The following is a 27,380-nucleotide window of genomic DNA, read 5'->3' as shown; positions in this document are numbered from 1 at the left end:
AAAAGCTCGAAACCTGAAATTAATTTTAGCAGTTTTTGAGCAATTATCAGGATTGAAAATTAACTTCCATAAAAGTTAATTGTTCAGCTTCGGTGATGCCCAAGACGATGTAGCTCTGTATACAGAGTTATTTGGTTGTGGGCAAGGCCAATTTCCGATTCGCTATTTGGGTATTCCGATTCATTATCGGAGACTGACAATTGCGGAATGGAAATTAGTGGAAGAAAGATTACAAAAACGCCTTAGTAGTTGGAAAGGTAAACTGTTGTCCCTGGGTGGAAGATTGGTACTCATTAATTCAGTACTAACTAATATGGTATTGTATATGTTATCATTCTTCATCTTACCCAAAGGAATTCTGCACAAACTCGATTATTATCGATCCAGATTCTTTTGGCAAGGGGACAACGAGAAAAATAAATATCGACTAGTTAAATGGAGTATAGTTTGTAGTCCCAAAGATCAAGGAGGGCTCGGAGTTCATGACCTGGAGGTCAAGAACTCAGCGCTACTGGGTAAATGGCTATTTAAGCTACTTACTGAGGATGGGATTTGGCAAACTATACTTCGGAGAAAGTACATCGGCTTGAAGACATTATCTCAAATGGTTTGGAAACCTGGGGATTCACACTTCTGGGCCGGTCTTATGGCGACAAAAAATGTCTTTTTTCGATATGGGACTTTCTCCATTAAGAATGGTGCACAGATACGGTTCTGGGAAGATGCTTGGCTCGACAATGCACCCCTATGTGAACAGTATCCCGCTTTGTATAGAATTGCGCGTCGCCATGGTGATACCATTGCAACTGTAATGGCTACCTCACCCCCGAATGTGACGTTCAGACGGGTTTTACTAGGACAAAGGCTCGTGGCATGGAACAACCTAATTCTGCGGCTTGGAGATATTCAATTATCGCCAGAGCCAGATGAATTTCGATGGAACCTCCACGTAGATGGTTCCTTTTCTGTAAAATCTTTCTACAATGCGATGCTGCTCTCTGATTTACCAGTTGATAATAATAAGAAAATTTGGAAGATGAAGATACCATTAAAAATTAAAATTTTTGGATGGTATCTTCGTCGTGGGGTTATTCTCACCAAAGATAATCTTGTTAAGCGGAATTGGCACGGAAGTACACGATGTGTCTTTTATCATCATGACGAAAGCATCAATCATTTATTCTTCCGGTGCCAGTTTGCGAGATCTATATGGTCAGTCATCCAAGTAGCGTCTACCTTATATCCCCCGACTAGTGTCGCTAATGTCTTTGGCAATTGGCTGCATGGTATCAATTCAAGGTTTAAAATGCTTCTTAGGATGGGGGCGCTAGCAGTTATCTGGGCGCTCTGGCTATGTAGAAATGACAAGATCTTTAATGACAAAAATTGCTCTTTGTTGCAGGTTATCTACAGATGCACAGGTATTCTCCGTTCGTGGTTACCTCTTCAGCGGGAGGAGAACCGAGACCTGTTTACGGAGGTCTGTACACGGTTGGAGGATACGGCGAGGGATACTTTTTCCCTACATGGGTGGCAGCATAGTCTACGGATAGAAGCTCCACCTAGCTCTTAGGCGTTATATAATTCATCGTTCCGATATGTATTTCGCCTCTTTTTGTTTTATGTAACTTTGGTCACTTGAGACAAACAAACGGCTGTGTGCATCCTGGTTATACAGAGGCTGGATGTAATTGCTTCTTGAAGTAATAAAGCATCCTTTATCGAAAAAATATGCTTGGTTCTGAAGATCCTTGCATTACGCTCATTCTAAATCTCTCAAGTAACAAGAAGGGTGAGCGAAACAAAGGCTTTGCGGTTAGGCATGTGGACACTCGTTATATTTCACCACCAAAACTCGATAGAGAGGCCACCCCATTGTTCTACTTCTACATATCTAGTTTGACAGCTGGCTAGCTTACGCCGAACTCCTCTAATTACCAGCATACACCGGAAGTTAGCAACTACTACTCCGATCCAACGCATGATTACACATATATACACTTGCTCGTGTCAGCGCATGATGATCGCCACTTCAGGCTGTCGGCTCTCTTGCTCGCAGCCGCAGTGGACGATCGAAAGCAACGTCCATCACCGCAGGCTGACCAGAGGAGAGCGTGCATATGCACTCACCAGTCACCACCACCAAAGAGCAACCCAAATCAGGGCGAAATGATCAACGGAGGATTATACGACTCGCCCAAATAGGGGCGAAAAGGCGCTGCCAGATCTTGAAGACAGGGCTGGCCTCGCCTTTTGTTGTGCTTATCAGTGCGCGCGATCGCGTCCGAGGTGACACGCTCACCTCATCTCGTCGTGGTCTGGTCACCCATCGAGCTGGAGAGCGCTCCGCGCCGGCGCAGTCACCGGCGGCCGTGGCACGCCACCTAATTTTTCCACGTACGTTTCGTGGTGATTGCTGACTTTGACACCGTCGGGACTTTCGTCTGGTGCTAGTGTGCGCGCGGCCACCAACGCTATATAAGCAGTGCGTGTGCTATCAAGTGCACAGATCACACGCACGGAGCGGCTATTGGGCTGTGCTCCTGCTCGATGATCATGGCTTCCGCCGTGCTGCGTCGAGGCGGTCCGTTCTCAATGTTCTCCGGCGCGGTGTCGCGAATCCTGCTTATCGCCGTGGCTCTGGTCGCTTCGCCTCGCCGGCTCGGCGTGACGGCTGCTGGTGCTGAGATGAGGACGAGCAGGCCGGACCCGAACTGGCACGTCGTCAGCGTCGCCTCCATGCTGCCGGCCGCGGTCTGCACGCCGTCCACAGGTACTGCTAGCTTCGTATATTGTTCGATCGATCGTTTCGCTTGTTGATCCGCTCCGCTAGTATCAGTCGTTCCGAATCATAAGGTGTTTATATCTATACGTATTTCTGTTTGTTTGTGCACTCATTTTATTTCGTACATAGTCCACATAAAAATGTACTGCAATGACACAGGCTATACCGGTGAAGAAAGCGACACATTTTCTTGATACGTCTCAAATCAAGATACATCCATATTTAGATAAAATTATAACACTTATTTTTTTAAAAATAGAGGATATACAAGGAAACACGTAAATAGTCGAGCAGGAAACATATTGCCCCCCATTTCAAATTTTGTACCGCTAACCACTAGTGTGTTGCGTACACATATGCAGATACAGAGAGCACACGAATCAAAAGGAACATACTCCCATCGCCCCATGAAAATTGTTTTAGGTTTTTCAAAATTTAAATGTATCTAAACATTAAATAGTGAATGGATAGCGGAAACCCAAAACTGATCTTCGGTGCATATATAAAATACATTGAAAATGTTAAAATATTTAGAAAAAATTCACATGTAGCGGGGCATGTCCTATGTGTACACGTGAAGTTTCACATAAAACTGACAAATTCTGTGCTTTGCGTAAAAAAGAAAAAAAAATCTCAAGAAATGGACTACTTTATCACCAAAAATTTGTCTTTTTTTACATAGAGCACAAAACCTGTCTGTTTTTGTTGAAACAACTTTGTGAGCACGTAACATATCAATATATACATGAGACATTTTCTTTTGTATTTATTTGACATTTTTAAATATGTTTAAAATGCATTTTAAATAGAGGGTGCATATACACCCTGGTGCAGAAACACCCTGTCATACATCTGTATTTAGGAAAATCTAAGATAGTTTTATAAGATGGGAAGGAAGTACAAGTACAATGAGATGGTAATGGTTCGCCTTTCGTGGGGCGGTCATCCAACATTAGGATAGGACCTTTGCATCTTGCCAATCTCGAACTAATTGTCGGCTTGTCATAGCCAACAAACAAAATAATTACAATGACATGCCATCTGAAAAAATAGGTTACCGGATCAGTAACAAGAACTGTTGAGGAAAAGACTAGGACAAGATGTGTATTGGAACTTCTAAAAATTATGTAAGGTTAAAGCTCATGCATGTTTGGTTTACAAAGTATGTGTAGGGAGTGATCTTTTGGCTTTTGGGTGCACATGCTCCCTTTGTTTTGTAATGCATATTTGATACATTTTGAAATGTTAAAATATGTTAAACAAAAAAAATTCATGTGTACATCTTCACATGGTACGTGCACACAATGGTTTTTCATGAAAATTAATTTATCGTTTGAGCTTTACATATACCACAAATTTTTTTTTTAGCTTTTCATGAAACTGTACGAGCAATTTAAAACATGTTTTTTTGGTTTGTGAAAGAATATGCATCTAGGAGCCAAATTAAATTTAGGAGAATTATATCCTATCAGATTTTGTATACAATACTATAATCCAATTGTAGCAGTAAGAAATTTCTGTTTCAATGGGGCTCTAGCATTTTGTGCGTTCTAACTTAAACAAGACTACCAGATCATAACATTGTACTATTTATTAATTAATAAATGTTCCTCTGAGAACATGAATATATCATGCCATAGGTTCAAGTCCAAATTAGATCGACAACTGATAAAATAATAATGAAATATTCAGTTATACATTGGATAACCATGGCACAAATCATTTTAATTTTCAGAAATACTGAAGATAAAATAGACACATACAAATGGACTCGACTGATTCCTGGTCAATCTAGAATTATGTCAATTCTGGATCAGATGGCTTCATAGAGTTTCATGTGCAATTGGAAAATTTTGATTGTGATTGCAACCCCATATGCAACTCTAAGACGTAGGGATCATGACACAAAACCTAAAATTCCGGAGTCAAGCCAACTCTAACTTGATCTTGGCTCAACCTAAAACTAGAAAAATAATAGACACAACACTCTCATGCCAATAGAAGATTGGAGTCTTGAAGCTTAAGGATTGAAGAAAATCACCATGACACCAAGCTATCGCCAATCAGTGGTGGAGCTTGCCAGGAAATCTGGGGGGCGGGGGGGGGGGCCAGAAAAAACCATGATCTGGGGTGCAAAAAGCTCAAAAATTTCTACTATAAGCCATATTTTTTCCTTCACTAATTTTCTAAAAGCCGAGGGGGCGGTGGCCCCCCTGACTTGTACATAGCTACGCCACTGCCGCCAATTATCATGCCTTGCTGAAAATGTAATCCAGGCTAGCAAGAGACATTGGATTGACAGATGTTGGGTTTTATCAATCTTTTTTACTATTAAGATATGGACGTTTTATCCTTAGCATGTGGATGATACAAATCACCCCACTAGCATATAGTTTTGACAAATCTGGCCCCTAAGCAAAACTAATGCCTCAACCCTGGGCGAAACTATTTCAGAATTTGATCCTGGGTTCGGCACAAACGAGGATAGAGCCGGAGCTATGCAGGTCGGTGCCAAGTATTTTGGCACAAAATGACCACATGTGTTCGGTGCCAATGGCAGGTTTGTCAAAAACAAAAAAAACACTAGTTACACAATCTATGATGGCTTTACTATTCACAACTTGTTTTGCATTTTTGGTTTTTGATTTCATATTGGGGTTGAATTTGGATATTTTAAAATTCTTTAGCTTGCAACACACTGTTATCATTATATCATGATTTTTTAAATTGCCTATAATTCTTACACGTGTCATTTTGTAGCCAAATGCACAAGTACAAGTGCCAACGATTATTGTATGGGGTTACCGCAAAGCGCTGACACAGGCCATACTGGTGAAGAAAAGAAAATGCCACCAAAAGTCTCAACGAGTCAAAGCCTCAAAGGTCGTTAACTAAGTCGCTATGGTCCCTTGTGAATGGAATGGCCACTTTGTTTGTGAACAAGTGCGCCTGTCTGAATTACTCCCTACAAAGCTCTGATCTAATTTTTCGAAAATGGACACTTTATTACTTATGCAATAGACCCGGCCTCTGCATAGCTAAGATGCACACAGACGCATAAATATCCATTACAGAACCACACTAATATTCAAAATAAAATAAAGTTCATGGAGAATAAAAGACTAGGTAGGTGCATCCAGCAGAAAGTCACGCTGCCACCCATGTTGGGAGAAAATATCCCTCGCCGTATCCTCCAACCGTGAAGATACCTCCATAAAGAGGTCTCGATGCTCCACCCGCTGCAGTGGCACCCAAGAGCGGAGCGTAGCTGTGCACCGGTATATGACCTGCAAAAAGGAGGAAGAAATATTATTGAAAATCTTGTCATTTCTACATAGCCACAGCGACCAAATTATTGCAATCGCTCCCATCCTAATAAGACGCTTAAACCTATCATCCACACCATTGAGCCAGTTGTCAAATATATTGACAACACTACGGGGTGGGTATAAGGTAGATCCTATTTGGACGGCTGACCATATAGACCTAGCAAACTTACAATGAAAGAATAAGTGTTTAATAGTCTCATCATGGTGATAGAAAACACACTTTTTACTTCCATGCCAGCGGAACACATCTGTTCCATGCGTCAATTGAACTAACTCAAGACGCTGTAACAATTCCTGCCAAGAGGTTTGTCTGGGACCAATGAGACTTCTTCTAAATGCCACATTTGGTGGGAAAAATTCCATTACCTTAGCTATAGTCTCACTTTTGTGACGCACAATATTATACAATGCCGGATATTGTTCTAGGAGCGTGGTATTACCTAACCATTTATTCTCCCAAAAACGAATTTCCGATCCATTCTTAATAGAGAAAGAACCATATGGAAAGAAATACTTCTTCGTATCCATAAGATCAGCCAAAAAATGAGAATCTCCCGGTTTCCAAAGAACCTGAGATATAGCTTTTGAGCTGATATATTTTCTCTTAAGGAGTGTTTGCCATATACCCTCTTCGGTAAGTAGCTTGGATAACCATTTACCTAGAAGTGCCCTATTCTTGATCTGGAGGTCTTGTATGCCAAGTCCTCCATGATCCTTAGGTCGACAAAGAACACTCCACTTCGCTAGTCGATATTTACGCTTCTCACTATCCCCTTGCCAAAAGAATCTTGATCGGAAATAATCCAATCTTTTTAAGGCTCCTCTAGAAAGTTGGAAGAAAGATATCGGAAATTCAATTCGGCTCCCGGGTGCGTACGCTCTCTCTACCAACAAAACATATTTCTAAGTGTGGAAAAATTTTGACAAAAAATTCTACATATACATCTCCATAATATATATGTGCGCGTCAAGTTTCACAAAAAAAAATATTTTTGTGGCCTATGTAAAAAAGAGAAAACTTATCCTGTGAAAATCATTGTTTTTAGCACTGAATTTTGTCTTTTTTACACACGTCACATGATGAGTTCATTTTTATGAAATGACTTTGTGAGCGCGTAGCACGTGAAGATGTACGTGCGAATTTTTTGTTTTATTTTTTTTAAAAATTTATAATATGTGTAAGATGCATTTCAAAATATAGGGAGCATATGCTCCCATGTTCCAAAACACCACTCCCGATATCGGATACAGTACAATATTACTGAGTACTGCATTTATGAGAACTAATCTTCCTCCCAAGGATAGTAATTTACCTTTCCAACTACTTAATCTTATGTGTAGTCTTTCCTCGACCATTTTCCATTCAGCATTGGTGAGTCTCCGATAATGAATCGGGATACCCAAGTACCTAATTGGAAATTGGCCTTGACCGCAGCCGAATAGTTCAGCATAATCTGCAACATGGTCTTGGGCCTCACCAAAACAAAACAACTCACTTTTATGGAAGTTAATTTTTAGACCCGACAGATGCTCAAATGCTGAAAGAATTAACTTTAGAGTTCGAGCCTTTTCGATGTCATGATCCATAAAAAGAATTGTATTGTCGGCATATTGAAGAATGGACAAACCTCCATCAACAAGATGAGGAATGACCCCTTCAATCTCACCCTCTGACTTTGCACACTCAATTAAAACAGCGAGCATATCAGCCACTATATTAAATAGCACTGGTGATAATGGATCTCCCTGTCTTAGTCCCTTCTTGGTTTGAAAGTATTTGCCCACATCATCATTGACTTTAATGGCAACACTCCCTCTCGAGACGAAATTTTTGATCATCGCACACCACTCATTAGAGAAACCTTTCATTCTGAGAGTTTGTTGCAAAAATGACCACTTAACCTTGTCATAGGCTTTTTCAAAATCAATCTTTAAAATTACCCCATTCAACTTCTTTCTATGCATCTCATGAACAGTTTCATGGAGGACTACAACCCCATCCAGGATATTTCGTCCTTGCATAGAAGTAGTTTGTGAAGTTCTTATCACATGATTAGCCACCGTGTTGAGTCGGATCGTGGCAGATAAAATAATTTCATCAAAAGACAGATAGGACGATATTGTTGGATCCTTTCTGCTTCATTAACCTTTGGCAATAAAATAATTTCACCAAAATTTAACCTAAAAAGCTCCAACTGTCCAGCATGCAGATCCGCAAAAAGAGCCAACAGGTCAAACTTGATGACATCCCAGAAAGATTGATAAAATTCAGCTGGAAAGCCATCAGGACTCGGGGCTTTATTATGCTCCATCTGGAAAATAGCTTTTCTTACTTCCTCCTCAGTGTAAGGCGAAGTGAGAAAATTATTCTCCGCTTGAGAGACTTGAGGAATATCTTCCGTTCTTGTCTCATCTAACGAAAAATTACTGTCTTCTGGAGCACCAGAAAGCCCTTTATAATAACTCGTAATATACGACTTTAGCTGTTCATGACCCTCAATCATACCCTCATCCTGCACAAGGGTACGAATAAGCTTCTTCCTATGTCTGGCATTGGCAACACAATGGAAGTACCTTGTATTCGAATCTCCTTCCAGAATAAATTGGGCCTTAGATCGTTGGTACCACTTCAGCTCCTCTTCCCGCAGAAGTTTTACGATTTCCGCATTTGATTGGTTTTTTTTGCTCAATCTCTTGTGCGGAAAGCGGTCGAACTTCAACTTTGGCTTCGAGGTCATCTATGATAGATGAAAGCCGTTGTTTTTCTTTCTTAAGAATCCCAGTTGTATGACATGCCCATCCACAGAGGTGTTTGCGTACAGCACGCATCTTGTTATTCCACCTCTGTATCGGAGACATCCCCACAACCGGCCGTTCCCATATCTTTTTAACCATGGTATGAAAACCTTCCCGATTCAACCAGCCGAGTTCAAACTTAAATCGGCGGTTAGACGGAGGTCGAGATACACCAGTGGATAATAAAATGGGAGCATGATCAGAAAATCCAACAATACGTTCCACCGCGCGCACCGTCACCATTGGAAATTTCAATTCCCAATCGGTATCCATTAGTACGCGATCTAGTTTTTCATATGTTGGCTCCGGGAGATTGTTAGCCCAGGTGAATTGTCTGCCAATCATTGAAACCTCCCTCAAGTCCAAGCTGCCAATGACCGCATTGAACAAGAAAGGCCAATGATTGTCAAAACTGCCCCTACTCTTCTCACATGGAAATCTCAACAAATTAAAATCTCCTCCTATGTGAATAGGATGGGGATTGTCATTTGCTAGATTCACCAATTCGCGAAGAAAGGCGGCCTAATAATCCTCCTGAGCAGCACCATACACGGCGACTAGACTCCAGATGAAATTGTCAGCTCTATTACGGATGTGGAATTTGATGTGAAATTCCCCTGCCGAATGTGCTAACACTTCCATTGAGTCCGTTCTAACACCGAGTAAAATACCACCAGATCTCCCACGTGGTGGACAGGATATCCAAGTAAAGTCTATACCACCAGATATACGGTTTAGAAGACTTTGCGAGAAATCCCGTCTCCCAGTCTCAGAAATAGCCAAAAAAAACAAATTATGATCCCTAATGCAATCAGCAAAATGTAAGTGTTTAGCCAAGTCACCAAGACCTCTGCTATTCGCGAACATGCCATTCATTGGGAAACAATTGGAGATTTGGGAATTTTTGACCGTTTCCACGGTTTCTTGTTAGAAGAGGATTTGGTTTTCCGGCGAGATGCCTTTAGCTCATATAAAGAGTAAAGGTCGTCCTCATCCAAACCCACTTCCGACACTTCACCAACTAGGTGAGAAAGAAGCTGACCATCTGATGTGGAAATCGCTTCCTCCTCATCTAAGTAGGTGGAATCCAACGTGGTCGAAGCTTTTGGAATAACCGTAAGACGATCAAATTCCATATGCTTCAAGACTCTAGTTGAAACAGATATCTCATTTTCAGAACTACCTAGATTCACACCTAAACTATTAAGCTTAGAAGAAATAGCAGGGGATGAAAACGATAGAAAAAATTTAGATTTATGAGAAGACATCATACCAGCATAATCGAGGTTTTGTGCCGCCTTACGGCGCATCACCTTCTGCATGGAGTCCTCATCCGTCACAGTCCCACCATCCGCATCCATACCAAACCTCCCACTCCGCCTGACCGGAGTGATGAACCCACCATGGTGATCTAATTATCTTAAGCATCTTACAAGACCGATTTTATTTAATGTGATCATGTCATGATGCACAATATAAACGTACAAATATTTTCTTGTTATACTTCAGATCACACAAGAGCTTCGCCGTCGCGATGACTGCAAACATCAGTCAAAATCGAAACATAGCGGGGTGGTTGTTTTGCTTCGAGTTGTATAACTACCAGGATTATATCACAGTCTTATTACCTTATAGCTGATTTTAGGACAAAAAATATCCAAAATAGTAATTACTCCTGCTGATCTATAATATTTGTTGTGATTTCAGTTTAAATTTAGGATGCGACTAGTTTTCATTCGACTGAGAACTAACTTTGATCTTTAGATGATATCCTCAAATTTCAGTTGCAACCCAAATTGCAAGATAAATTAGCACGAAACATGAAGCAAACCTAACGATTTTTCTTAGTTGCATCCTCACTTGCAACTAAAAAAATTCAGTTACGGGTCTCACTTAAAACTGAAAATCCCAATTACAACTTAACTTGTAACTCATATATAAATCACGGCTGCAATTAAACGGTGTAGAAATTGACAGATCACGAACTTAATCGAGAACTAAACAAAACTGTTAAATTTAAATAAAAAACTACGATGTACTTATGGATGAGAGGGAGCAGCTAATTCTTATTCTGGCTGTCTTGCAGCGGCATCAAACTCGACGGTCCTCAATGTTGTGCACCGGCACGGCCCGTGCTTGCCACTGCAGTCGCGTGGCGGCACGCCACCACACGCCCAGCTCTTGGACCATGATCAGGCCAGAGTAGACTCCATACACCGCAAGATCGCCGCCGCGTCCACTGTGCTCGACCAAGCCAACCACGCCGCGAAGGGCGTGTCCCTGCCGGCGCAGCGTGGCATCTCCCTTGGCACCGGCAACTACGTGGTGTCTGTCGGACTCGGGACGCCGGCCAGGGACATGACGGTGGTTTTCGACACCGGCAGCGACCTATCATGGGTGCAGTGCACGCCGTGCTCGGACTGCTACGAGCAGAAGGACCCGCTCTTCGACCCGGCGCGGTCGAAGACGTACTCCGCCGTGCCCTGCGCCGCGCCGGAGTGCCAGGGGCTCGACTCGCATAGCTGCTCGCGAGACAAGAAGTGCCGGTACGAGGTCGTGTACGGCGACCAGTCGCAGACCGACGGCGACCTGGCGCGCGACACGCTGACGCTGGGGACGCCATCGAACACGCTCCCGGGCTTCGTCTTCGGGTGCGGCGACAAGGACACCGGGCTGTTCGGCAAGACCGACGGGCTCGTCGGCCTGGGCCGCGAGAAGGTCTCGCTGTCGTCACAAGCGGCGGCCAAGTTCGGCGCGGGGTTCTCCTACTGTCTCCCGTCGTCGCCGAGCGGGGTGGGCTACCTGTCGCTCGGGCTCGGCAGGTCTGCGCCCGGGAACGCGCGGTTCACGGCGATGGCGACCCGCCGCGACACGCCGTCGTTCTACTACGTCAATCTCGTCGCCGTCAAGGTCGGCGGGCGGACGGTCAGGATCTCTCCGGTGGTGTTTGCGTCGGCTGGCACGGTGATCGACTCCGGCACCGTGATCACCCGGCTGCCGCCTCGCGCCTACGCCGCGCTCCGTAGGGCGTTCACGCGCTCTATGGGCAGGTACAGGTACAAGAAGGCGCCGGCGCTGTCCATCCTGGACACATGCTACGACTTCACGGGGCACACGACGGTGCAGATACCGTCTTTGGCACTGGTGTTCGCCGGCGGCACCACCGTGGAGCTCGACTTCAGCGGGGTGTTGTACGTGGCGAAGGCGTCGCAGGCGTGCCTAGCGTTCGCGCCCAACGGCGACGGCACGGACGTCGGCATCCTCGGGAACACGCAGCAGAAGACGCTCGCGGTGGTGTACGACGTGGCCAACCAGAAGATTGGGTTCGGCGCGAACGGCTGCAGCTGATGGCTAGCTTCTGCTGCTTGCTCGATCGGGCTTAATTGGGTTCGGCCTAGTGCCCAAGAGTATGATGGTGATTTTGAAGCGCCAGATGCGCCAAATGTGAATTTGGACATCGAAAAGCATTTGATCAAGCTAGCAGAGCAAAATAATATTCGCAGGCCAATTTTCCATTGCAAATAGGGGTTAGGCAGGCTGATCCATCATCAGCGACAAACCAGCAATGAGATTCTTATTTTTCGAGCAACAAGTAGGAGCTGAAAGCAAACTTTATTGTTTTTCCATGTGGCACACTGAACACTGCCTGGATCAAGCTAGCCAGCTACGATCGAACTACGGCACGCCGTGGCGGTTGATGGTGTCGGTGGCCGCCTCGTCGGCGCGGCCAGCGCCAGCGTCCCCACCTTGCCCACGCTGCGGCTGCTGGCGCCCATGCAGGTTCAGTTGCTGAGTGGGGAGGGCGGTGCCGGGGATGGTGGGCGCGTCGGTGCCGGTGCCGCCGTGGGGGAGGTCGGAGACGGGGAGGTGGCCTTTGGCGCCGTAGGCACGCATCTTGTAGTCCTCCAGGCCGTCGTCCTTGTTGTACTGCACGTACGGGCTCGTCTCCGTCGGCAGCTGCACCGAGTCGCCGTCCTCGCCGGCGCCGGCGGCCTTCCGCTGCTGCTGCTGCTCCCGCCTCTCCTTGGTCGCCTCCATTGCTCACCGATTCTCTGCTCGATCTGCTAGTGAGTGGTAGGATCAGATGGTCGATCTACAGCTGCTGGTTGTGCTTATCCAACATCACGAGATCGTCCCGGGATTTATAGCGATCGAGAGAGGGATACAGAACTGGGAGTCGATCAAGGTTGGATCTTGGAGTGCAGGTCCCGAGGCCACCTAGCCATATTCCAGGCCACGCGCTGGCAAGCAGAGGGTGCTCCCACGTCTAGGCGCGGTGGTGCAGCGGTGCCGATACGGCACGTAGCTCGACTTCTACTGGGTCGGCTACAGTGTTCCGTTTCGGGAAAGACTAAAATCTGCGCCGGACAAAACGGAGAAGACGCAAAACTGTCTAGCTGAGTTCAGAGACTCGTTCATCATAAAAAAAACAAGGACGTGGCTACACAGCATCCACCCATTTAGGTGCTTGTTTGTCTATCCTAGCACTCACCCTTAAAAGAAAAGATCCCGTCTACTAAAGAGAAATCATCCGAAAATTAGCACATGTGCATTTAATTGCATACGGAGAAAATGAAAAAAGTCATAACTCATAAACCGTGTATCAGATTGCATTCCGTTTTCACCATTGGGCTTCTTACAACGAGATCTTTAAAACTAGATCTCATTTATATATGTTTTGACAAACTTTTTTTTTTTCAAAAACCAACTTAGTTGTTGCGAGAAAGCAACTCTAGTGTTGTGGCGAATCAACTTCGCACAAAGAATTAGTTACACTACTTTCTTTTGTATATTCGGTACCAAATTAGTTTGCAAATACTTAGTTAGCAACAACAACCCTAAAATCTATAGTACCAAGACATTAACTTTGCTCTATTATTTGCCAACCATACTTTCTAGTACCGTCAATAACTTGGTTTTAGAGGTAGATGATACGTCTCAAACGTATCTATAATTTCTTATGTTCCATGCTAGTTTTATGACAATACTCACATGTTTTATATACACTTTATATCATTTTTATGCATTTTCTGGCACTAACCTATTAACAAGATGCCGAAGCCAGTTCCTGTTTTCTGCTGTTTTTGGTTTCAGAAATCCTACACAGGAAATATTCTCGGAATTGGACGAAACAAAAGCTCACGGTCTTATTTTCCACGGAGTCTTCCAGAACACCCAAGAGGAGACGAAGAGGGGCCACGAGGCGGCCACACCATAGGGGGGCGCGGCCCCACCCCTGGCCACGCCGCCATATGGGGTGGGCCCCTCGGGCGTCCCCCGACTCTGCCTCTTCGCCTCTATAATCCTTTCGTCGCGAAAACCCTAGTACCGAGAGCCACGATACGAGAAAAGTTACTGAGACGCCGCCGCCGTCAATCCCATCTCGGGGGATTCTGAAGATCGCCTTCGGCACCCTGCCGGAGAGCGGAATCATCACCGGAGGGCTCTACATCACCATGCCCGCCTCCGGACTGATGCGTAAGTAGTTCATCCTTGGACTATGGGTCCATAGCAGTAGCTAGATGGTTGTCTTCTCCTATTATGCCATCATGTTTAGATCTTGTGAGCTGCCTATCATGATCAAGATCATCTATTTGTAATGCTACATGTTGTGTTTGTTGGGATCCGATGAATATGGAATACTATGTCAAGTTGATTATCGATCTATCATATATGTGTTGTTTATGATCTTGCATGCTCTCCATTGCTAGTAGAGGCTCTGGCCAAGTTGATACTTGTAACTCCAAGAGGGAGTATTTATGCTAGATAGTGGGTTCATGTCTCCATTGAATCAGGGACAGTGACAGAAAGTTCTAAGGTTATGGATGTGCTGGTGCCACTAGGGATAAAACATCAATGCTTTGTCTAAGGATATTTGTATTGTTTACATTACGCACAGTACTTAATGCAATTGTATGTTGTTTGCAACTTAATACTGGAAGGGGTGCGGATGCTAACCCGAAGGTGGACTTTTTAGACATAGATGCATGCTGGATAGCGGTCTATGTTCTTTGTCGTAATGCCCTAAGTAAATCTCATAGTAGTCATCATGATATGTATGTGCATTGTTATGCCCTCTCTATTTGTCAATTGCCCAACTGTACTTTTTCACCCAACATGTTATTTATCTTATTGGAGAGACACCACTAGTGAACTGTGGACCCCGGTCCATTCTTTTACATCTGAAATACAACCTACTCAATCATTGTTCTCTGTTGTTCTTTGCAAGCAAACATCATTCTCCACACCATAAGTTTAATCCTTTGTTTATAGCAAGCCGGTGAGATTGACAACCTCACTGTTAAGTTGGGGCAAAGTATCTTGATTGTGTTGCTGATACGTCCATTTTGCATCACTATTTTATATCGTAATTTGCTGTTATTCATTGATATATTTCATATTTAGAGGTAATACTTATTATTTCATCTATTTTGCATGTTTCATGATTATTGGAAGATCGCGCACCGGAGTCAGGATTCTGCTGGAAAAAGCGCCGTCAGAATGCAATATTTCGGAAGATCAACAATTGATGGAAATTATATGAAAAATCCTATTTTTCCAGAACATGAAGAGAGCCAGAAGGAGGAGCCGAGGAGGGCCGCCATGGGCACCCCTCATAGGCCGGCGTGGGCCCTGCCCTGGCCGCGCCGCCATGTGGGGAGGGGGCCCACAGCCCCCTCTGGCCTCCTCTCCTTCGCGTACATCTTCGTCCCGAAAACCTAAGCTCCAGAGGATAGTCGCGAAGAGTCACAGCCGCCTCTGCGGGACGGAAAACACCAGAGAGAAAAGAGCTCTCCGGTAGGCTAAAATCTACCGGGGAAATTCCCTCCCGGAGGAGGAAATCGACGCCATCGTCACCGTCATCGAGCTGGACATCATCTCCATCATCATCACCATCATCTCCATCATCATCACCGCCGTCTCCACCGCTGCACATCGTCACCGCTGTAACAATTTGGGTTGGATCTTGATTGTTTGATAGGGGAAACTCTCCCGGTATTGATTTCTACTTGTTATTGATTCTATTGAGTGAAACCATTGAACCAAGGTTTATGTTCAGATTGTTATTCATCATCATATCACCTCTGATCATGTTCCATATGATGTCTCGTGAGTAGTTCGTTTAGTTCTTGAGGACATGGGTGAAGTCTAAATGTTAGTAGTGAATTATGGTTGAGTAATATTCAATGTTATGATAATTAAGTTGTGGTGTTATTCTTCTAGTGGTGTCATGTGAACGTCGACTACATGATACTTCACCTTTATGGGCCTAGGGGAATACATCTTGTACTCGTTTTCCAATTGCGGGGTTGCCGGAGTGACAGAAACCTGAACCCCCGTTGGTATATCGATGCAGGAGGGATAGCAGGATCTCAGAGTTTAAGGCTGTGGTTAGATTTATCTTAATTACTTTCTTGTAGTTGCGGATGCTTGCAAGGGGTATAATCACAAGTATGTATTAGTCCTAGGAAGGGCGGTGCATTAGCATAGGTTCACCCACACAACACTTATCAAAACAATGAAGATTAATCAGCTATATGAAGCGAAAGCACTAGACTAAATTCCCGTGTGTCCTCAAGAACGTTTGGTCATTATAAGTAAACAAACCGGCTTGTCCTTTTTGCTAAAAAGGATTGGGCCACTCGCTGCAATTGTTACTCTCGCATTTTACTTACTCGTACTTTATTCATCTGCTACATCAAAACCCCCTGAATAGTCTGTGAGCATTTACAGTGAATCCTTCATCGAAACTGCTTGTCAACACCTTCTGCTCCTCGTTGGGATCGACATTCTTACTTATCGAAAATACTACGATACACCCCCTATACTTGTGGGTCATCAAGACTATTTTCTGGCGCCGTTGCCGAGGAGTGAAGCGCTATTGGTAAGTGGAATTGGTAAGGGAAACTTTTACTGTTAGTGCTGATTTTATTCCTGTCTGCTGCTATAATTTATTATGGAGAGATCTTCTCTTGAATTTTTATTTGGAAAATCTACTACTACTGCAAAGGTAGTGGATGAGGCGCCAGGTGAGGAAGATGTTCCATACAAAATACCTATGAAAATTATTGAACGTGTTGTGGATAACCGTTATGCAGGGGATGGAAATGTCCATCCTGGAGATCATTTACTGTTCTTACATGAATTATGAGGTTTATTCAAGTGTGCAGGTATTGCTATGGATGAAGTGAGGAAGAAACTATTCTTATATCGTTGTCTGGTAAAGCGGCGCATTGGTACAAATTGCTGAATAATGGGGATTCTCTTGAATGGAATGATATTGTGCCTCTATTTTATTCTAAGTTCTATCCTCCAAGTGAAATTCACAAAGACCGGAACCGCATATATAATTTCTGGCCTCATGATGGAGAGAGTATTGCCCAAGCGTGGGGGAGATTGAAGTCTTTAATGCTCAAATGCCCCATTCATGAGCTTCCTGGTAATGTTATCATTGATAATTTCTATGCAAGACTTTCTTTCCAAGATAAGACCTTGTTGGATCCTTCTTGTTCTGGATCATTTACACGCAACAAAGAAGAGTTTAAGAGGGACCTTCTTGATCGGATCCAGGAGAATACTGAAGGATGGGAGAACGATAAAGATAGAGAGTCAGGTATAAACTATGATTATAAATGCATTGAAGCTTTTATGGATACTGATAAATTTCGTAATATTAGTGCTACTTATTGTCTTGATTCTCAAGTTGTTGCAAATCTTTATAAAGCTTTTGCCTCTCATTATGAATTGCCTAAGAAGAAATTTGATAAGTATCATGAACCGTGTAAAGATAAAATTGATTCATCTATAAATAAATTTGTTGTAATTGAAACTGTTGATCATGTTATTCCTGAAGCTTATATTGAAAAAACTCCTTTCCCTGCTAAAATGAAGGAGTATTCTGTTATAAATAGTGCAGTTAATAAAACTGAAAAGAAACCTATAGAACCTGAAGAGCAAATAAAAGTTGAACCTGCTATTGCAATAGTTAAAGATCTTGTGACTGAAAATGTGGAAGATGGTCATATTATTTTCTGTGAAGATGCTTCTAATATTGTTTCACATCCTAATAAGTCTAGAAAAACTAGTGTTCCTATGCTATCTGTTAGAATTGGTGATCATTGCTATTATGGTTTATGCGATATTGGTGCAAGTATTAGTGCTATTCCTTATGAGCTTTACACGGAGAATTGGTGATCATTGCTATTCCTTATTGTGGTTATTCGGCTAGCTAATAGAGAAACTATCTCTCCAATTGGTATTGTTCGAGATGTGGAAGTTCTATGTGGTAAGATTAAATACCCTGCTGACTTTTTGGTACTTGGATCTGCTGCTAGTAAGTATTGTCCTATCATTTTTGGTAGACCTTTTCTAAATACTTGTGGAGCTGTTATAGATTGCAAGAAAGAGAAAATTTTGACTAAATTTGCTGGTGAATCTTATGAGTTTAATTTCTCTAAATTTGCCAAAACTCCTTATAAAGCTGATTCGCCTAATAATGATTTTAGAGTTGAACAGTGTGCATCTATTGCTCTTGCTCCTAATAATCCTTTGCAGCAACATTTGGAGAATAGTGAGAGTGAAGTTTTTAGGGAAGAAAGAAATGAGCTTGATGAAATTTTCCTTCGTCAACCTATTCTTAAGCATGATTTACCGGTAGAAGATCTAGGTACAACATTACCACCAAAGGAAGATCCTGTTTTTGATTTAAAACCATTGCCTGATAATCTTAAATATGCTCATATTGATGATAAGAAAATATATCATGTTATTATTAGTTCTAAGCTTTCAGAGATTGAAGAAGAAAGGTTATTGGAAATACTGAAGAAACACCGAGGAGCTATTGGCTACACTCTTGATGACTTGAAGGGGATTTCTCCCTCCATTTGCCAACATGCCATTAATATGGAAGATGATGCAAAGCCTGTTGTTGAACATCAGCGTTGTCTAATTCCTAAGATGAAGGATGTGGTAAGAAATGAGGTATTAAAACTTCTTGAAGCTGGTATTATATATCCTATTGCTGATAGTATATGGGTTAGTCATGTGCATTGCGTTCCTAAGAAAGGAGGAATGACTGTTGTACCTAATGATAATGATGAGCTCATCCCTCAAAGAGTAGTTGTAGGGTATAGAATGTGCATTGATTATCAAAAAGTTAATAAGGTTACTAAGAAAGATCATTACCCTTTACCTTTTATTGATCAAATGTTAGAAAGGTTATCTAAAAATACTCATTTTTTGCTTTCTTGATGGTTATTCTGGGTTTTCACAAATTGCTGTTAAAACTAAAGATCAAGAGAAAACCACTTTCACTTGTCCCTATGGAACTTATGCTTATAGACGTATGCCTTTTGGTTTATGTAATGCTCCTGCTACTTTTCAAAGATGCATGTCTGCTATTTTTCATGGCTTTTGCGAGAATATTGTAGAGGTATTCATGGATGATTTTTCTGTCTATGGGAATTCTTTTGATAATTGCTTGCGGAACCTTGATAAAGTTTTACAGAGATGTGAAGAAACTAACCTTGTTCTTAATTGGGAGAAATGCCACTTTATGGTTAATGAAGGAATTGTATTGGGACATAAAATTTCCGAGAGAGGTATTGAAGTTGATAGAGCTAAAGTTGAAGCAATTGAGAATATGCCCTATCCTAGGGATGTTAAAGGTATTCGTAGTGTTCTTGGTCATGCTGGGTTTTATAGGAGATTCATTAAAGACTTTTCCAAGATTTCAAAACCTCTTACTAATCTTCTTCAAAAAGATGTACCTTTTGTTTTTGATGATGATTGTAAGGAAGCTTCGAAACTCTAAAGAAAGCCTTAACAACTGCTCCTATAGTTGAACCTCCTAATTGGAACTTACCTTTTGAAATTATGTGCGATGCTAGTGATTTTGCTGTAGGCGTTGTTCTTGGACAGCGAGTAGATAAAAAATTAAATGTTATTCATTATACTAGTAAAACTCTTGATGCTGCTCAAAGAAATTATGCTACAACTGAAAAAGAACTGCTAGCTGTAGTCTTTGCTTGTGACAAGTTTAGATCCTATATTGTTGATTCAAAAGTTACAATTCATACTGATCATGCTGCAATTAGATACCTTATGCAAAAGAAAGATGCTAAGCCAAGGCTTATTAGATGGGTGCTTCTGTTGCAAGAATTTGATTTGCATATTATAGATAGGAAAGGTGCTGATAATCCTGTTGCTGATAATTTGTCTAGATTGGAAAATATTGCTTATGACCCTGTTCCTGGTAATGATAGTTTTCCAAATGAATAATTGGCTGTAATAAAGGTGAGCTCGCGAGATAGCCCTTGGTATGCTGATTATGCTAACTTTATTGTTTCCAAGTACTTGCCTCCAACCTTTTCAGCTCAGCAAAGGAGGAAATTCTTTTATGACTTGAGACATTATTTCTGGGATGACCCACACTTATATAAAGAAGGAGTGGATGGTATTCTGCGAAGATGTGTTCCCGAATATGAACAACAAGAGATATTGAGTAAATGTCATGGTAGTGCTTATGGAGGACATCACGCCGGAGACAGAACCACGCAAAAGGTTCTACAATCAGGTTTTTATTGGCCAACTCTCTTCAAGGATGCAAGGAAGTTTATTTTATCTTGTGATGAATGTCAAAGGGTTGGTAATATCTCCAGACGCAATGAAATGCCTATGAATTATACTCTTGTTATTGAACCATTCGATTGTTGGGGATTTGACTTCATGGGACCTTTCCCTTCTTCAGAAGGTAACACTCATATACTTGTTGCTGTTGGTTATGTTACTAAATGGGTGGAAGCCATACCCACAAAAAGTGCTGATGGTGAGACCTCTTTAAGAATGCTTTTAGATATTATTTTTCCTAGATTTGGAGTTCCTAGATATATTATGACTGATGGAGGTTCTCATTTTATTCATGGTGGTTTTAGAAAAACTCTTGCTAAATATGGTATTAATCATAGAATTGCTTCTGCTTATCGTCCTCAAACTAGTGGGCAAGTAGAACTATCAAATAGAGAGATTAAATCTATCTTGCAAAAGACTGTTAATAAATCTAGAAAGAATTGGGCTAGTAAATTGAAGGAAGCACTATGGGCTTATAGAACTGCTTATAAAAATCCCATGGGTATGTCACCTTATAAAATGGTTTATGGAAAAGCTTGTCATTTACCTTTAGAACTAGAGCACAAAGCTTATTGGGCTGTAAGAGAGCTAAATAAAGATCCTAAACTCGCCGGTAAGAAGAGATTGCTACAATTGAGTTCTCTAGATGAATGGAGAAGTGAAGCTTATGAAAATTCTAAACTCTTTAAAGAGAAAGTTAAAAAATGGCACGATAGAAGAATTATCAAAAGAGAATTTAATATTGGGGATAAAGTCCTATTGTATCGGTCTTGTCTCAGATTCTTTGCAGGGAAATTACTCTCAAAATGGGAAGGACCATATGTCGTTGAGGAGGTATATCGTTCAGGAGCAATTAAAATTAGTTCTCTCCAAGGCGATGCCACACAAGTGGTGAATGGACAAAGACTCAAGCATTATATCTCAGGTGATTCTTATAATGAAGATGTTGATGTTATTCGAGTGGAAACTCTGGAAGCTTTCATCAAAGGCCAAATTGACAGTCCGGCAGAATTCGACTTTGAATAGGTAACAGTACTGGTAATAAAAAGTTCGCGTTTTACTTTCTGAACAATGTTTTTGTTGTTTTTGGAAAATATGAAAAATTACGAGATCGAAACGGAGTGGAGGAGACGCACGAGGGCGTGCCCCCATAGGCCGGCGCGGGCCCCAGCCTGGCCGCGCCGCTCTATGAGGAGGCCACCTCGTTGCCCCTCTCCGACTCTGGTTCGACCTGGTACTTTCCTTATGTCGTAAAAATTCCTGCTATATAATCCCCCGGACCCCTGGAGGTCCGTATATTATTTTCTCGACGTGTTTTGTTTCGAGCTGTTTTCTGCCAGGATCTGTCTTTGATCTAGGAGCACCATGGCCTCCAACAACAAGGGCAAGGGGCTTTCGGAGGAAGAAGTGAAGAAGATGTTGTCAAAACAGGAACAACAAGCTGTTGGAAGCAAGCAAATCTTGGTGGGATCTGTTGACACTCGACGTTCTTTCTCTCATAACTTGCAGGGACCCTTACCACCTGCTCCTAGCCTCGACTCTTTCCCTGTGTTGGAAGAAGCTTTACGGGTTACCGATGAGTTTTGTGATCAATACCGTGCTCTGAGAAGGGAAGTGGAGATACTTCAGGAGGAGAATTACCGACTTCGAAGAATGCTAGAGCGGTTCCTCACTCCCATCAAGGTTGTCCCATCATCACCACCACCGCCGAAGGAGTAATTCATCATCGGTATTGGCATCCCCTTGGTTTGTTCCAAGCTTGGGGGAGTGCCGCGGTATCACATCATCACTATCTTTTACTTTTTACTATCAAGTAGTGTCATATCATGAGTAGGGAAGTTATCATATAAGATGGGTTGCAGTGTGAAAGTATCTCTCCTTAAGTTTGTTGTCTATGTATCCCTTGGTGTTAGTTATCGTTATGGAATATTAATGAGAAGTCTTATCATTTACACATTGCACATCTTATTTTAGTTTGCAATCTCTATTATATGATTGATCTTGTTATTAGTATTGGTATCACTTTGGGAGCATAGAATAAATCTATTTGGTTTTGGCAAACTTAGCATTGGTCAATAGCAACAACACTTTGAGGTTTAAGTAGAAAAGAGAAATACATGTAGATATGTTGTTTCTTTGTCTTTCTTTCTTGTTAGCTCTTAAGCTTATTATTCTGAAGTTAAAATTGTTTGTGCTTACAAGGAAGATGCATGATTGTTTCTATCACATGTATATTTGTTTGTTTCCCTCAACTCTTATGCTTGCTAATCAACCTTGCTAGCCAAAAACATGTACTGAGAGGGAATGCTTCTCGTGCATCCAAACTTTAACCCAAACCTATGCCATTTGTGTCCACCATAACTACCTACTACATGGTATTTTCTACCATTCCAAGTAAATACTTCGTGTGCTACCTTTAAACAATTCAAAATTTATCATCCTTTATTTGTGTCAATGTTTTATAGCTCATGAGGAAGTATGTGGAGTTTTATCTTTCAATCTTGTTGGGCAACTTTCACCAATGGACTAGTGGCTTCATCCACTTATCCAATAATTTTGCAAAAAGAGCTGGCAATGGGGTTCCCAGCCCCGATTAATTAACCTTCATAATTTTACAAATAGACACTCCTCCATGGTATGTGATTGTTGGACGGCACCCGAGGATTCCGTTAGCCATGGCTTGAGAAAGCAAAGGAGGGGAGGAGTGTCATCTAAATAAAACTAAAATAAAAAGACACTCCTTCATGGTATGAGATTGTTGGCAGACAGCCGAGGATTCGGTTAGCCATGGTTTGTGAAAGCAAAGGTTGGAAGGAGTGTCAACCAAAAATAAAACTTTATGGGAGCCGCTCTTCGAGGGTTTGTCTGGCAAGGGGGTTAGAGTACCCGCTACCATTCGTTGACAACAACAAACACCTCTCAAAATTTTACTTTTATTCTCCTTATATGATTTCAAAACTGAAAAAGCTCTAGCACATGATTTAATCCCTGCTTCCCTCTGCGAAGGGCCTGTATTTTACTTTATGTTGAGTCAGTAAACTTATTTCCCTCCATCTCAAGCAAGCATTTGAGTTGTTGTGATCAAATCATTTATATTGTGATCTACTTCATCATGCCTTTTACTCTTCCTTGTTAGTACAAGTTTTATCTGAATGAATATAGCTTTGAAAGTTATCAATGATTATGAGAGATTATTATGATTAAGTATGGAAGTTGTGCCATATAAGCTTCAACATAAGCTGTTAATTGTTCTCTGACCAAGAACGAAGTTTTCCATCACCAATTATGATTTCTTATGCACCTTTATTTGTGATTACCTTCTACTTGTTCCAAGTTGAATTATATGAGGAAGTTGTTCACTAGAATGTCTTGTGTGAATTAATATGATGCTTCTTGTCCGTATTTTATTTATCGACTCTTCACTCCATAAACATGTGGTCCTGTTTACCGAGTTCAGTTTCGCTTGGGGACAAGCGAAGTCTAAGCTTGGGGGGAGTTGATACGTCCAATTTGCATCACTATTTTATATCATAATTTGCTGTTATTCATTGATATATTTCATATTTGGAGATGATACTTATGGTATTTCATCTATTTTGCATGTTTCATGATTATTGGAGGATCGCGCACCGGAGTCAGGATTCTGCTGGAAAAAGCGACGTCAGAATGCAATATTTCGGAAGATCAACAATTGACGAAAGTTATATGAAAAATCCTATTTTTCCAGAAGATGACGAGAGCCAGAAGGAGGAGCCGAGGAGGGCCACCATGGGCCCCCCTCACAGGCCAGCGCGGGCCCTGCCCTGGCCGCGCCGCCTTGTGAGGAGGGGGCCCACAGCCCCCTCTGGCCTCCTCTCCTTCGCGTACATCTTCGTCCCGAAAACCTAAGCTCCAGAGGATAGTCGTGAAGAGTCACAGCCGCCTCTGCGGGGCGGAAAACACCAGAGAGAAAAGAGCTCTCCGGCAGGCTGAAATCTGCCGGGGAAATTCCCTCCCGGAGGGGGAAATCGACGCCATCGTCACCGTCATCGAGCTGGACATCATCTCCATCATCATCACCATCATCTCCATCATCATCACCGCCGTCTCCACCGCTGCACATCGTCACCGCTGTAACAATTTGGGTTGGATCTTGATTGTTTGATAGGGGAAACTCTCCCGGTATTGATTTCTACTTGTTATTGATGCTATTGAGTGAAACCATTGAACCAAGGTTTATGTTCAGATTGTTATTCATCATCATATCACCTCTGATCATGTTCCATATGATGTCTCGTGAGTAGTTCGTTTAATTCTTGAGGACATGGGTGAAGTCTAAATGTTAGTAGTGAATTATGGTTGAGTAATATTCAATGTTATGATATTTAAGTTGTGGTGTTATTCTTCTAGTGGTGTCATGTGAACGTCGACTACATGATACTTCACCTTTATGGGCCTACTAGGGGAATAAATCTTGTACTCGTTTGCCAATTGCGGGGTTGCCGGAGTGACAGAAACCTGAACCCCCGTTGGTATATCGATGCAGGAGGGATAGCAGGATCTCAGATTTTAAGGCTGTTGTTAGATTTATCTTAATTACTTTCTTGTAGTTGCGGATGCTTGCAAGGGGTATAATCACAAGTATGTATTAGTCCTAGGAAGGGCGGTGCATTAGCATACGTTCACCCACACAACACTTATCAAAACAATGAAGATTAATCAGCTATATGAAGCGAAAGCACTAGACAAAATTCCCGTGTGTCCTCAAGAACGTTTGGTCATTATAAGTAAACAAACCGGCTTGTCCTTTGTGCTAAAAAGGATTGGGCCACTCGCTGCAATTGTTACTCTCGCATTTTACTTACTCGTACTTTATTCATCTGCTACATCAAAACCCCCTGAATACTTGTCTGTGAGCATTTACAGTGAATCCTTCATCGAAACTGCTTGTCAACACCTTCTGCTCCTCGTTGGGATCGATATTCTTACTTATCAAAAATACTACGATACACCCCCTATACTTGTGGGTCATCAGTTGCGCAGGTTCCACCTTGGCGTCGGAATCCCTGGTGTTGTGCCGCACTACACTCCTTCACCAACAACCTTCACGTGGCCTTCATCTCCTACTGGTTCGATAAACCTTGGTTTCTTACTGAGGAAAAACTTGCTGCTGTACGCATCACACCTTCCTCTTGGGGTTCCCAACGGACGTGTGCTTTACCGTCACAAGAAGCTACTTTCTGGCACCGTTGCAAGCCCTGTCACGCGTCAGCGGCTATTTTTCTGGCGCCGTTGCCGGGGAGATCAAGACACGCTGCAAGGGGAGTCTCTCACACCCAATCTCTTTACTTTGTTTCTTGTCTTGCTTTATTTTATTTTCTGTCTTGCTTGCTTTCTTTATATCAAAAACACAAAAAAATTAGTTACTTGTTTTACTTTACTTAATTCGGTTTGCTTTACTTATTTTTATTATTATTAAAATGAATACTCCTGAGAACACTAAGTTGCGTGATTTCACTAGCACCAATAATAATGATTTCATATGCACACCTATTGCTCCACCTGCTACTATAGCAGAATTTTATGAAATGAAACCTGCTTTACTAAATCTTGTTATGAGAGAGCAATTTTCTGGTGTTAATACTGATGATGATGCTGCCCATCTGATGTCTACGGGTGCTTCTATTCTTGTAGACAGTGTTGGGCCTCCAAGAGCAGAGGTTTGTAGAACAGCAGCAAGTTTCCCTTAAGTGGATCACCCAAGGTTTATCGATCTCAGGGAGGAAGAGGTCAAAGATATCCCTCTCATGCAACCCTGCAACCACAAAGCAAGAAGTCTCTTGTGTCCCCAACACACCTAATAGGTGCACTAGTTCGGCGAAGAGATAGTGAAATACAGGTGGTATGAATATATATGAGCAGTAGCAACAACACCAGAAAAGTGCTTTGCCCAGGACTGGCGTGTGGTTGATGGTGGTAATATGGCAGGCAGTACAGATACAGTAAAACAGTAAACAAGCAGCGATAGCAGTATTTAGGAACAAGGCCTAGGGATCATACTTTCACTAGTGGACACTCTCAACATTGATCACATAACAGAATAAATAGATAGATGCTAGACTCTACACCCTCTTGTTGGATGATGAACACCACTAACTGTGTAGGATTACACGAACCCTCAATGCCGGAGTTAACAAGCTCCACAATATTCGATGTTCATATTTAAATAACCTTAGAGTGCCTGACGAGATCAACATAACCAAACCAAGTACTAACATAGCATGCACACTGTCACCTTCACGCTATGAAAGGAGGCATAGATCACATCAATACCATCATAGCAATAGTTAACTTCATAATCTACAAGAGATCACAATCATAGCCTACGCCAAGTACTAACACGATGCACACACTGTCACCATTACACCGTGCAGGAGGAATAAACTACTTTAATAACATCACTAGAGTAGCACACGGATAAATTGTGATACAAAACACATTGCAATCATAAAGAGATATAAATAAGCACTTCAAGATGCCATTCATAACGAGTGAATAAGTATTACGTGAAATATAGCCTAAGAGACCCACACGGTGCACACCTTTGTCACCTTTACACACGTGGGACAAGGAGTCTCCGGAGATCACATAAGTAAAATCCACTTGACTAGCATAATGACATCTAGATTACAAGCATCATCATATGAATCTCAATCATGTAAGGCAGCTCATGAGATTATTGTATTGAAGTACATAGGGAGAGAGATTAACCACATAGCTACCGGTACAGCCCCGAGCCTCGATGGAGAACTACTCCCTCCTCATGGGAGACAGCAGCGTTGATGGAGATGGCGGTGCTGTCG

At 42.3% G+C, this 27,380-nt stretch overlaps 2 protein-coding genes across 2 annotated transcripts; one reads left to right on the top strand and one right to left on the bottom strand.

The window, feature by feature from the left end:
• The first annotated feature begins 2,528 nt into the window (after positions 1-2,528).
• Positions 2,529-12,418, top strand: LOC127302039 (aspartyl protease family protein At5g10770-like). Its single transcript, XM_051332382.2, has 2 exons — positions 2,529-2,773; positions 10,997-12,418. The coding sequence occupies exons 1-2, from the start codon at positions 2,551-2,553 to the stop codon at positions 12,256-12,258; spliced, it is 1,485 nt and encodes a 494-aa protein (XP_051188342.1). The 5' UTR covers positions 2,529-2,550; the 3' UTR covers positions 12,259-12,418.
• LOC127302040 (uncharacterized) lies at positions 12,394-13,208 on the bottom strand. Its single transcript, XM_051332383.2, has one exon. The coding sequence runs from the start codon at positions 12,946-12,948 to the stop codon at positions 12,586-12,588; it is 363 nt and encodes a 120-aa protein (XP_051188343.1). The 5' UTR covers positions 12,949-13,208; the 3' UTR covers positions 12,394-12,585.
• Between the last annotated feature and the right edge of the window lie 14,172 nt (positions 13,209-27,380).

The sequence above is a fragment of the Lolium perenne genome, chromosome 5, assembly GCF_019359855.2.
Source record: "Lolium perenne isolate Kyuss_39 chromosome 5, Kyuss_2.0, whole genome shotgun sequence".
Taxonomy (NCBI): Eukaryota; Viridiplantae; Streptophyta; class Magnoliopsida; order Poales; family Poaceae; genus Lolium; species Lolium perenne.
The sequence above is the reverse complement of the archived record's forward strand: the minus strand, read 5'-3'. Positions and strand labels throughout refer to the sequence as shown.

Excerpts from the sequence above, each read along its gene's own strand:
- LOC127302040 (XM_051332383.2), bottom strand. The coding sequence starts at position 12,948 with ATGGAGGCGACCAAGGAGAGGCGGGAGCAGCAGCAGCAGCGGAAGGCC.
- LOC127302039 (XM_051332382.2), top strand. The coding sequence starts at position 2,551 with ATGATCATGGCTTCCGCCGTGCTGCGTCGAGGCGGTCCGTTCTCAATG. Across the intron at positions 2,774-10,996 it reads GGTCTGCACGCCGTCCACAG|CGGCATCAAACTCGACGGTC; the intron begins GTACTGCTAGCT and ends GCTGTCTTGCAG.